Source organism: Emiliania huxleyi (genome assembly GCF_000372725.1).
Source record: "Emiliania huxleyi CCMP1516 unplaced genomic scaffold EMIHUscaffold_241, whole genome shotgun sequence".
In the NCBI taxonomy this organism is placed as follows: domain Eukaryota; phylum Haptophyta; order Isochrysidales; family Noelaerhabdaceae; genus Emiliania; species Emiliania huxleyi.
In genome coordinates this window covers 68,116-79,624 of record NW_005200241.1, presented here as the reverse complement: position 1 = coordinate 79,624, position 11,509 = coordinate 68,116, and the positions used below count along the sequence as shown (strand labels likewise).

Below are 11,509 nucleotides of genomic sequence, written 5' to 3'. Positions count from 1 at the left end.
CCTCCCATCCTCCCCGGGCTCTGGCTCCTCCTCCTTCGCCCGCGCCCTCGCCCCCCGCCGGCGGCGATTCCGTGCGGCCGTCGCCCCCTCCCCCTCCCCGCCCCCATCACGGCCGGAGCCGTACCACCTAGCGCGCACGAGGAACGAGGACTGAGCCTCAACCTCGACCAACCTCACCGCCCTCACGGCGGCGTCGCACGCCTCAGCCCGCGAAGCGCCAGCAGCATGCGCCGCGGCGTACGCCGCGTCGCCTACCGCCTGCCTCGCGAGAGACGCGGCGCGCCACTCGTCCTCCAGCGCCGCCGAGCCCCACGTAGGGTCTCCCGCAAACCAGTCCACGCCCTCCTCCCCCCCCTCCGAGTCGCCATCCGAGCTTAGCTCGCCCTCGCCCTCGCCCTCGCCTCGCGCCTCGCCGCTCCCATCCTGCGGCTGCGCCACGCCCCGCGCCTCGCAGCAGCCCCATCCTCGGCAGAGCCCGCCGCACATGCCATGCGCGACGTATGCCTGGCGCAGGCCAGGCACCTCCCACCCATCGTCAGTGGTGGCGAGATAGGGCGCCGCGCAGCGGCCTGTCGAGTTAGCCCACCGCCACGCGCCCGCCCGCCACAACTCGCCCGCCGACCCGGGCCGCCCGCAGAGGCAGCACGGCTCGACGACGTTGAGCCACTGCCCGACGTTTAGCTGCGCCCAATGCGCCCGCCACGGCAAAATTGATGCGGCCTGCAGGGACCGAAAGGTCGCCGACCTGATCACGGCTGCCGGCGCCTCGGCGCCGCACTATCAAACTATTAGCCTAATAACGTACCTAATTATTAGCAGGTACCTAATAACGCGAGTAGCTAATAACAAGCTAATTATTAGGCTAATAACAGCGCGTATTAGGTGCTTATTAGGCTAATAACGCGAGTCAAGCTAATAACGAGCTAATTATTAGGTACCTGCTAATAATTAGGTACGTTATTAGGCTAATAGTTTGATAGTGTGGGAGCATAGGGCCGCGGATCCGACGGCTTGATCCGGCGCCGCGGCGGTGGGCGTCGCCAGGGGCGACGAGTTCGGGCTTGGGCACGCCCCGGTGGTGGATGGGGTGGTGTCGGCTGGGGGGTGGAGTTGCGAGGGGGGTCGGTGCGGCACTGTGGGTCAGTCTGGGCTGGGTAGTCAACGGCCGTGGACGGGCCCGGGAACGGATCGGCTCCGTTGTGCCCTCCAGATGTGCGTCGGCCGGCAGGCGGCCAGGGCGCGTGCGGCTGTGTGGTCGTCCACTATGGACCCAGTGGTGACTTAGAAGTGCTCTCTGGGCAGTACACGTCCTATATAACACCTGTGGACCGGAAGGTACCGCCGTGGGCGTGGCGCGCCGCAGTCGCCGCGAGGGGCCGTCTAAGCGCCGTGACCCTTCCCGGGCCCCCCCTTGGGTGAGTGTGAGGGGAGGGCGCGTAGGCTGGCGTTTTTGCCTTTGAAAACTAGTTTTTTTTCTTTCAACAACGGTCAACGCTCCCGGGTTGAAGACCGCACTCCACATCCACAAGGGATCCAAAGGCCAGCGCAGGAGCTCGCAAAGGCGGAAAGCGCGACAGCGGCAGCGCGCAGCAGGGCAAAGGCTCTCGTCGTCAGGTATCACCTAGGGTATCACTCGGAACTCGCTTTCTCGCTAACTAAGCATACGCGACGCCGACACTGGAGGGCCCTGCTCAGCAGCAGCTGCAGCCGTGGACGAGCCGCTGCGGGCCGACGCAGGCCCGCTCTTCCCCACCGCCTTCGGCGTGGTCAGGCCCGGGTGGCAGGTGGTGTCCTGCAAAGCGCGATAGGGGCAAGGGAGATTACTACCGGTGGGAGAGCGAGGAGAGTGCCAGGAGAGAATACTGCGGCGCGCTCACCGCTGGCTTGGGCGTGTTGGAAACGGTCTTGGCCGGCTTCTCAACCTCCTTCGCAGCCTCCTCGGCGACGGCCTCTACGGCGGCGGACACCTCGGCGGCGGCGGACTTGATGGTCGCCTCCACGGCGGCGGACACCTCGGCGGCGGCGGACTTGATGGTCGCCTCCTCGGTGGCGGACTTATGATGTAACTTATTCCGGGGCCGGTGTGCGGGGAGCGAACCTTAGCGACCGCCCAGAAGCTTTCTGAGCGACCCAATCGGGCCGGGATCATCAGCATATGTCCCCTCCACAACATCGTGGGCGTTTGAGCGGTATTTGAGGACCACCGCCACTCTGAAGTTCGGCCGGGTGGTCTGCAGACCCCCCCCCCCGGAGCAGCAGAGGCTCCGTGGGGTCGCAGAGTCGACGCTGGGAGTCGCACTCGTCAAACCGTCGCATGACCACGCAGTCCGCACGTACCGCCCACATCCCCTCCACCGCTCAGAAGGCGCAGATCGACCGCCGGGCCGCGTAGTCGTCGTTAAGGAGCGGTTTTTGGAGCCGTACGAAGAGGTCCCAGACGGGCGAACATGCGGTTTTTCGATGACCACGCGCGATGTGGTATCTGGCTTTTGCTAAAAACGGGCCGCCTAGTGCAGCATCACTAGTACAACACGCAACCACACTGAGAGCTCCACACTAGCCGGTATAGGCGAGCCCCGGCGGCCTCACCGTCGCCGCTCGCGGCGGAGCCGACGGCGGAGCCACGGGCGGGTGCGACCTTTTGGGGGGACATGAGCTCGCCAGGACGTCACCGATGGCTCGGCGCGCCTCTTCCCGCCTGCGCGGGGCGGCCTGCCTACAGGAGCGAGGGGGGGGGAGACGGAACTGAGCCCTAGGTTCGTGCAAAAGCGCCGGCAAAGGCTGGGAGAGGGGCGGCAAGCGACGGGCGGGTGAGCGACCTTTTGAGCGGCCGTGAGCCGGCAGGGAGGCCGGCGATGGCTCGGCCAGCTCCTTCCCGGCGGGTTCTCGTCGGGCTGTGCCTGGTCGGCCGGGCTCGGGTGAGGTGAGTGGGCCCGGGAGTCGCATCTGCGCGTCCCCGGCAGTGGCAGTGTAGGGGTAGATGGGAAGTGCGGAGATGGGAGGCAACGCGCCTGTTTGATGGCCGCACCAGGCAAAGTTGGGCGCTCCGAGCGTCTTTTCGGCGAGAACGAGCGGGCTGTGCATCGTGGGGGGGTGACTGAGAGGGAGGTGGTCGTGCGCTCACTTTGTCGGCCGCGCGCGAGGAGAATACTGGGTGTGTGGCGCGCAGGAGGCGAGGGTGGGCGCGCCGGCGGTCGAGCCACCGAAGAATTCGACGTGGCGCAGCTCCGCGCCGGCGGGGACGACCGAGCACATGATGTCGGCGGCGGTCGCGCGACGAGCGAGAGCCGCAGGGGCCCTCTGTGGAGCAGGCGCGCGAAAGCAGCGATGAGTGGCGCTTCGATCAGCCACCTGTGGGCGGTCACAGGGGTCGCGGTCAAGCTCGCGACGGGGTAAATCTGGTGCGTCTAGTATCACTGGTGGGCTGGGTGTGCAGCAGCAGCGCTCAAAAAGAGGCAAAAAAAGCGGCTGCTACTTTGAGTGTCTACTCTTTCGGCGCACCGTGCTCGGCCTCGCTGAAAAGCTGGCTGGTGGTCGCGCGCAGCGCGTCAGCGCCACTCCGACTGGTTGGGCACCTCGGCTGGGTCCATCAGCAAGAGGCCCGCGCCGTCGGGCGGCCCCGGGAGCGCATGATGCCCCTCCGAGAGGCGCTGACGCCCCGCCGAGATCGCGCTGGTTTGGCACGAAAAACACGAGGCGCCCAGGGGGGGGGTCCGAATAAGTTACATCATAGACTCCTCGGCGACGACGGCCTCCTCGGAGGCGGCCTGGCTCCTGAGTGGCGGCCTCCTCCTTCACAACGACGTCGTTGTTGACGCCGCACGCCTGCGCGAGGGAGAAACGTAAATGTTTGGAGACGGGGACACCGCAGGGACAATGCCGATCCTGGCGTAAGTGCGCACCTCAGCTCCGAGGAGCGAAGGCGGCAGCGACGTGATGCAGGCCTTGACGGAAGCCGTTGGCCCGAGCTCGGTCTGAACCTGGGCCCCCTCCTCAGGCGCGAAACAAAAGCTGATTGGCACCTTTGCGAGGCTCCGATGGAACACGTGGGGGTTGTCGAACCAGACGCCCCTTGTTGATCTCACAACCAAGATAGCCGACTCGCCCTCGCTCTCGTTGAAGTCGACCATGTAGCGCCTCTCGGCGCACGTCCTGCAGAGAGCAGAGAGAATGGGGAGCATGACGCGGGCTCGCGTCGGGCGTCGCGGGAGCGCAGTAGGCATGGAGGCGATTCGCGGCTGCGCGCTGGGCCGTCCCTCTGCCCGCGATCTGGGTGTGCGCCAGATTCGTGTCGCTCGCGCCTCAGACGGAGCGAGCCGCGCGCGGGGCGTTCGCAGCAAGGGGGGCACAGGCACGAGCGCGCTGCAGCGCATGGGATGGGGGGCGAAGCGGCCGGGCGCGGGGAGTGGCGAGGGAGCGCACAACCGAGGTCCTCGCTCTCCGCCTAGCGGCGGTCGAACCCCAGAGCGAGTCACCGTTCACAGTTGTTGCTGTGAATGGACCCTTCGGGTCGGCTGCTGTTGCCAAGTATACTCTTTTTGTCCCTGGGCTGGTTTGAGTGGAGCTGTATTCTGGGGGTTGATCGAGGTGCGCTGTGAAGCCGCCTCGGATCTAGGCGGATCACATCTAGGCAGTATGAGCTCGATCGATGACGCCGTGCGCCTTGGACTCGAACTCTCTGTTCGCCTGTGCACCCGTCGGGACAGGTGGGGTACTTTTTGACCGTGGCGAGCGCGAATGTCAATACTGATCTAAAACCTGAAAACCTTAGCACGGAGCGGTGCAGATCGCAGCCACACCGAGCAGGCCCATCAGGGGGCGCTGCGGCACCGCGGGCGGCGGCGGCGGCGACGGCGGAGGCGGCGATGATGGGGAGGAGCTGGACCTCTTCAAGGGGTTCGACCTCTCGAAGGCGCCGAGATCGCCCGAGATCGCCCGAGATCGCCCGAGATCGCCTCGAGATCGCCCGAGATCGCCCGAGGTCGCCCGAGATCGCCCGAGATCGTCCGAGGTCGCCCGAGGTCGCCCGAGGTCGCCCGAGGTCGCCGGATTTGGACGTGGACACTGCTCGAGGAGAGCCCGCCCTCTCGTCTGCAGGCATCGCTCTCGCCTTGCTCGACCCTCGACGACCTCCAGGGCTCCCTCTTCTCTGCGCACCGCGCCCCTGGCCGCTGAGCTCTGGGCCTCTGGCACGCCGTCTGCCCCAATCCTTTTGTACAGTTGCCCCACACTTGCCCACTTGTCCCGCCCCTCCCCACGCCCTCGCGCATGCCGTTGCCACACTTCTCCACCTCCCCCCTGCCACACTTCCTTTTTCCGTACGTCGTGCGCCCATGTACCCCGCACCCATCCCCGCCGTTCCGTCGTCCGGTGAGCCGCGGTGTGCGGTGTGATCTGTGAAAGCTCGCATCGTTTTGCATGGCCAATGTGGCGTGTCCGTCGGTGTGTTATCCTTGGGACCTTGCTGGTCGCCGCGCGTGTACTACACCTTAGCAAGTGCAAGACGATAAAGCGCAATACGTGACGGCGTACGTACACAGGACGAGAACAGAGAACACAGTAACACCCCCACAACGATCAACGTAAAGACCCCGTCTACGGGTGACCGCGGACATATTCGCATATTTACCAAACTCGACGAGCTGCCGCTGCCACTGGCGCCGCCGCAGAGGCCTCCAAGATCACGTCGCGCGCGTGGTTGGCGAGGCTGACGGCGCCCAGGCCGGAGCCGACGAGCAGGAGCGCCCAGCTCCCCGCCCTCTCCCGCAGCGCGGCGGCGCGGCCGAGCCGCAAGTCGATCGCGGCGGGGAGGCCGAAGGAGAGGGCGGTGGAGGCGGCCGCCCCCGTGAAGCCAAACACGACCTCGACCCTCTCGACCACCAGTGCGAGCAGCAGACTCGAGCCGACGATCGCCAGCGTGAGCGGGACGCGGCGGCCGGCGCGCCTCTCTCGGAAGAGCAGCTGGTCGAGGCTGCAGCGGGCCGCGAAGTGGAGGCAGGGGTAGGTCAGGCAGATGGAGGTGGCAAAGGCCAGCCGCACCGCGCGGATCGCGGGCGAGGGCAGCGCGGCGAGGTTGAGGAGCACGTTGCCCCGCAAGTCCTCTCCAAAGTGGCAGTACGCCGCGACGCCGGTCAGCACGTACAGCGAGCCAGCGGCGGCAAAGGCGGCGCCTGTTCACGGCGGCTCCCGCTGTGAAGAGCGGTGGCGCACAGCGAAAGCGAGAGGGCGGCGGCCAGAGGGCTGCGCCGGTGAGGCGGCGCATGCGGGAGGGGGTTGGCTGGTCGGTCTCGCCGTAGATTGGGAAGAGACTCGTCTGGCACATGAAGGCGAACGCGCAGATCGGGACGGCGCGCACGTACCCGGCGACGCTGCTCTTGAAGGCGGAGGGCGGCTGCTGCGGCGGAGGGCCGTCCGCCCACAGGCAGAGGAGGGCGATCACAAAGACCGCATAGATGGCGATGGCGGCGCCGGAGGCGAAGCGCAGCGAAGAGATGTCTCGCAGCGAGGCGAGCGGGAAGATGACGAGCCCCACGGCGAGGAGCAGCAGCGGCGGGCGACCGATCGACAGGCCGGCGCTGGCGGCGAGAGGGTGGAGGACATCGCCAACCTAGCGTGACTTCACAAGAGTAAGAGCAACCACTCTCACTAAGCAAAGGGAGGTGGAGGATCGCCCGCCCACCTATTGTGACTTCACAAGAGTAAGAGCAACCACTCTCACCAAGCATAGAGAGGTGGAGGATCGCCCGCCCACCTATTGTGACTTCACAAGAGTAAGAGCAACCACTCTCACTAAGCAAAGGGAGGTGGAGGATCGCCCGCCCACCTATTGTGACTTCACAAGTAAGAGCAACCACTCTCACTAAGCATAGAGAGGTGGAGGATCGCCCGCCACGATGACGTACGAGACGCAGGAGCCAAAGCAGTTGACAAAGGCACAGCCGTGGTACGCGAGCCAGCCTGGTCGCCCGAGCGCCACGCGAGCGAGGTCTTCATACGTCGCCTTTGCCGGCTCCGCCCGCCTCGCGGCGCGCAGCAGCAGCATGCAGCCGTGCCACGACATGCCTCCGAAGACGAGCTGGGAGAGGACGCCGGCGACGAGCCCGGAGGAGCGAAAGGCGAACGGCAGCGCGAGGATGCCGCCGCCGACGATTGTGTTGAGCAGGTTCAGGCTGCCGGAGAGGAGCGAGGCCTGCCGCGGCGGCGCGGAGGAGGCACCGCCGAGGAGCGTGCCGGGAGCCGCGTCGAGCTCGGCAGCAGACTCGCGCGTTATGACGCCGTCCAGCACGCGCGACATGTCGGCTATCGGTCGCGACGCTAGGAAGAAGGAATGCGCTGGGAGCACCAGTCACGGGAGAAGGGCGCGGACTCACGCGGGCCGAGCGGTTTCTTTCTTTTTGAGAGCGCCTTCGTTGTTTCTTTTTCCTTTCGGTCCTTGCAATCGACTGCATCCCCCCCCCCCCCCCTGTTCAGCGCGAGTGACAAGCCGAGAGAAGAAGAAGCAGCCCCAACTTGAGAATCGTGCTTGGGTTGGGTTGTTGGGTTGGGTTGGTTGGGTCGGGTTGGGTCCTGTTCCGCGTGAGGTGAGGCGTGAATCCTTTAGGATTCTCGCCCGCTCTGCTGAGGGGAGGAGCCGGACGATCGCTCGGTCGAGCCTGCCCTGCTGGTCTCTGACCTCATGTTGACATTCTATTCACAGCTGGATCTGTCGAGTGAATTCCGGCGGGCCATAAGACTTCTCGCAAGCGGATTCACCTTTTCGTAGGTGTGGTTGGTGGCTCGTGTTTTCACCTGGTTATGCGTTTCGCAGCAAAACGGCACGCTGAATTCAGTTTTTGTTCTACTGACAATGATCCAAGCCGTCATAGGCGGCAGTCCACCCCCGACGGCGATGATACAGCTTCCGGAATGCAACCACATCTTCGTGGCGTGAAATGTTAACAGCGATGGAGCCGTCGCTACGCGTGATGAGTGGCAAGCGAAGGCTGTCCACTGCCAGAGGAACGAGACCCTGGTAGACGGTCCGGGAGTCATTGCTTCCATGGAGACCCCTGGCGACGTTGATAGTGCCGTCCTTGTTACGGATGACCACTCGCATCACGGCAGCCACCCGAGCTGCTGCACGGTTAGCGAACGGTGCGCGGGGGTCACTCAGGTGAAGATGTCGTTTACCCATAATCAGGCAATCGCCCTCCGCGGCGTCGACATAGCGCAGCCTCAGGCTGCTGACCTGCGGCTCTGCCCCACGAGCAATTCCAGCAAGTGCGCCCTCCTCGTCAGCCTCCGTGTGCCCTGTCCGCTTCAGCTCGTCGAAATGCTCGGCCAGACCAGGCGATGCAAACCCCGCGCTCCATCTACCATCTTCGAAGGTGTACTGCATGGGTGGGTTGGTGTACTCAGGGTGCTTCTCGACCAGTATAAGGTTACCGACCGATGGTGACGCGCTCTGGGTGCGGTTTGCTGCTCTGAGAAGGTACCACGTTTGGTAGCCGCCCATGTCCGGCCATTGCGCCCACTGGGGATCCCAGTGAGGGTGGTTGAACCCTCCCGACACGAAATTGACGAGCCTGTGACTGAACGGAATCAGGTCATCAAGAGTGAGCACCCGGCCGGGGATGTGCACGTGCTCCAGCGTCGCCTTGAGCAGTTGGCAGGACCACCCGGTTGACAACCCGATCTCCCTCGTCTCACGCATCCTGTTGTGCGCTTCGTGAATATCTACCAAACCTGGATGAAGCTCCGGGACACGAACAATCTTATGCTTTGCGGCTACACCCTCTCCAACGTTGATTCGCCCGCGGTTTGAAAAGTCACCTGGCCTCAGTCTCGGGGCTGCGTCAATCTGCTGCCGTGAAGGAGCGTGGTTCCAAGGTTCGGGAGCCTCCTTTGCCACCTCTGGATGCCGACCAGCCTGCGTCAGACTATTCATCTGGTGCTGCCGCTGCAACGCCATCCCCAACGAGACGATCTTGAAGCCCGCCTGCTGGAGACGTGTGGCAAATGAAGTGTTGAGTGCATCCGCGCCGAGGGTTTTGAGGTAGTCGGCGACAGATTCGACCATTGCCACGCGATCCTCAACATCTTTGTCAGAGCGGTCGGGCCCAGTGCGGGTCGCCTCGCTGGCCGCGTCGTCGGCACAAACCAGCATGAACGCGGGCCATAGGAGAGCCGGCAGCGCGAGGCGCATACTACCCTATTCGTGCTATTACATCATTCTACTACGCCGTTATGCGACGGGCGCCACTACAGCTTTCGCCGGTCGGGGACCGGTGCGCGTGTGGAGACTGCACGTACGTAAATGCCCCGTGCGTGTCGCGTCCTGTGCCGTATTTGAAACGTCTCGAAGGCGAGCGAGTTCCTTCTCTTTCTTTTTTGCGCACCAGTCAGTGCAATCAGTCAGTTGCCCGGGCACCAAACCAGGACGCAGGGCCAGGGGGGCTCTCGCTGTGGCCTGTGCACAGGTTGATCGGCCGTCGTCGGACTCTCATTAGAGAACCAAAACACACAAAACACGTCCGTCGACAGAACACACGAAACTCCGTCGAGCACAAGATCATTGACAAACAACACTGGTGCAATGACAGCACGTCCTGAAGAGACCACCACACACACGCCTAAGACGTGCTGTTCAATCGACAGTCCTTGAACGATAAATCGCCGTCGGGCCCTGCCGCCTCTCAACTCGCCGCTTCAGTCGGGCCCTTTCCTCGCCACTTAGGACCCCCGACTACGTGCGGGCGACCGCACCGCCCGCCCACGCAACATGTTCCTGTGCGCAGCTCCTCGCCGCTCACACGGCGCGCAACCGCGCCACAACAAATACACACGCGCCTGCATAAACTCGCGGGCGCCGTCGCGGTCGGCTGGCGTTAAGCGCCGTCGCGCCAAACCTCGATCATCTGCCGCAGCGCGATGTTTGGCACCTGTTCACACCTCGGGCGGCCGTAAAGAGACGCGAATCACAGCGCCAACCCCCTCCCGCCGCGGCATCTGGTGTGCCAATCCCGTCGTCGGCAGCATCATCCCCGTGAGCGGAGAAGGCGCCTGTAAGGGTCCAGGAAAGGTCTAGGAAAGGTCTAGGAGAAGGTGAGCCCCCGTGAGCGGTGAAAACGCCTGTAGCGGATATGTCGACGAGATCAGGCCGAGATGGACGCGGCAGGGGTGCAGTGCCCGAGCTGTGAAGACGGCGCCGAGGACGCGCTCGGGTGGTCGGCTGCGTACGTGGCGAACCTACACTCGGGTGGGTTGATCTGGGTGATCTCGGGTGATCTGGGGTGATCTCGGGTGATCTCGGGTGATCTCGGGTGATCTCGGGTGATCTAGGGTGATCTAGGGTGATCTCGGGTGATCTGGGGTGTGTAGTCTCAGCGTGGCGTGGCGAACCAGCGCTCGATCTCCGAGCGCTCGAACGTGTGCCCGTCGCATGTCGTGACCGGCTCGAGCATCACCTCCGCGCTGTGTCCACGGCAGCAGGTGTGAAGAGGCGCCGGTTACGGCAGACAGTGTGAAGAGGCGCCGGTTACGGCAGACAGTGTGAAGAGGCGCCGGTTACGGCAGACAGTGTGAATCGGAATCTCGGCTCAATCTCGGCAGTGGGCGGTGAGTCGCGGTGATGAGTTGCGGCGAGCGTGGCTGGAGGGAGGGGGTGTGGGCGAGTGTGGCTGAGGAGGGGGTGTGGGAGAATGTGGCTGGAGGAAGGGGGGGGTAGACAAACGTGGCTGGAGGGAGGGGGGGGGGGGGGGCGAGGCCGGGGTGGGAAAAACAAAGCACGCGCGCCTGATCGGGCAGGTAAACTGCGGAGGCAAGCGCCCGTCGTTGCCGGGGTCGGCGGTGCCAGGGTCGGCGGCGGGCGGGGAGGAGAGGAGCCTAAAGAGGGGAGATATGGGGCGATATGGGGCGATATGGGGAGATATGGGGAGATGTGCGGGAGATATACAAGAAGACACCAGCATGAGGGCGGGAGATAGGGGGAGATATGAGGAGATATGGGGAGATATGGGGAGATATGGGGAGATAGGGGGAGGTATGGGGAGATAGGGGGAGATATGGGGAGATCGCCGCACGTCACAGAGGACGAGATGCAATACCTCGTCAACGAGGCCGAGATAGGGGGAGATATGGGGGGATGTGGGGAGTGCGGTAGTCCGCCGTGTATTCGTAGCACCGCGTGAGTACGAGGGATACGAGTGCAGCTGACTACAGCGGAATGCGTGCCCTCTCGAGCCCTGGCTGGGGTACAAGCGTCCGTGTTCCGGCTTCTAGGGGGGGGAGCTTCGGCCAGCAGCGCCATGCCGCGGCCGCCACGCTGCTGCGCGGGGGCGGCAGCGGCGGCGTGGGCGGCGGCGAGGACGGAGGCGGCGAGTGGCGCGGCGGCGGCGAGGGCGGCGGCGGCGCGAGCTTCGAAGCTAGTGCGGAGTGGCCTGCCTCCGCCGCTACATGCTGCGGAGTCTTCCCCTCGCCATCCTCCGCCGTCAGCGAAACGCCGCGATCCGCCAGCCGCGCTGCCGCCTTT

At 64.7% G+C, this 11,509-nt stretch overlaps 2 protein-coding genes across 2 annotated transcripts in view; both read right to left on the bottom strand.

The window, feature by feature from the left end:
- Positions 1–5,625: 5,625 nt before the first annotated feature.
- ACPT23 (amino acid/polyamine transporter II, membrane protein) lies at positions 5,626–7,294 on the bottom strand (the record flags this gene model as incomplete). Its single annotated transcript, XM_005778624.1, has 3 exons — positions 5,626–6,170; positions 6,211–6,575; positions 6,861–7,294. The coding sequence occupies 3 exons, from the start codon at positions 7,292–7,294 to the stop codon at positions 5,626–5,628; spliced, it is 1,344 nt and encodes a 447-aa protein (XP_005778681.1).
- A 3,494-nt stretch (positions 7,295–10,788) lies between these two features.
- The window catches only part of EMIHUDRAFT_457372 (hypothetical protein), a gene marked incomplete at its 3' end in the record, with an annotated part of 2,904 nt that continues 2,183 nt past the window's right edge, over positions 10,789–11,509 (bottom strand). Inside the window, exons 6-7 of the mRNA XM_005778623.1 lie at positions 11,270–11,509; positions 10,789–10,863 (exon numbers count right to left, since the gene is read on the bottom strand). Coding sequence (XP_005778680.1) covers positions 10,791–10,863; positions 11,270–11,509 — 313 coding nt within the window. The remainder of the gene's footprint in view (positions 10,864–11,269) is intronic.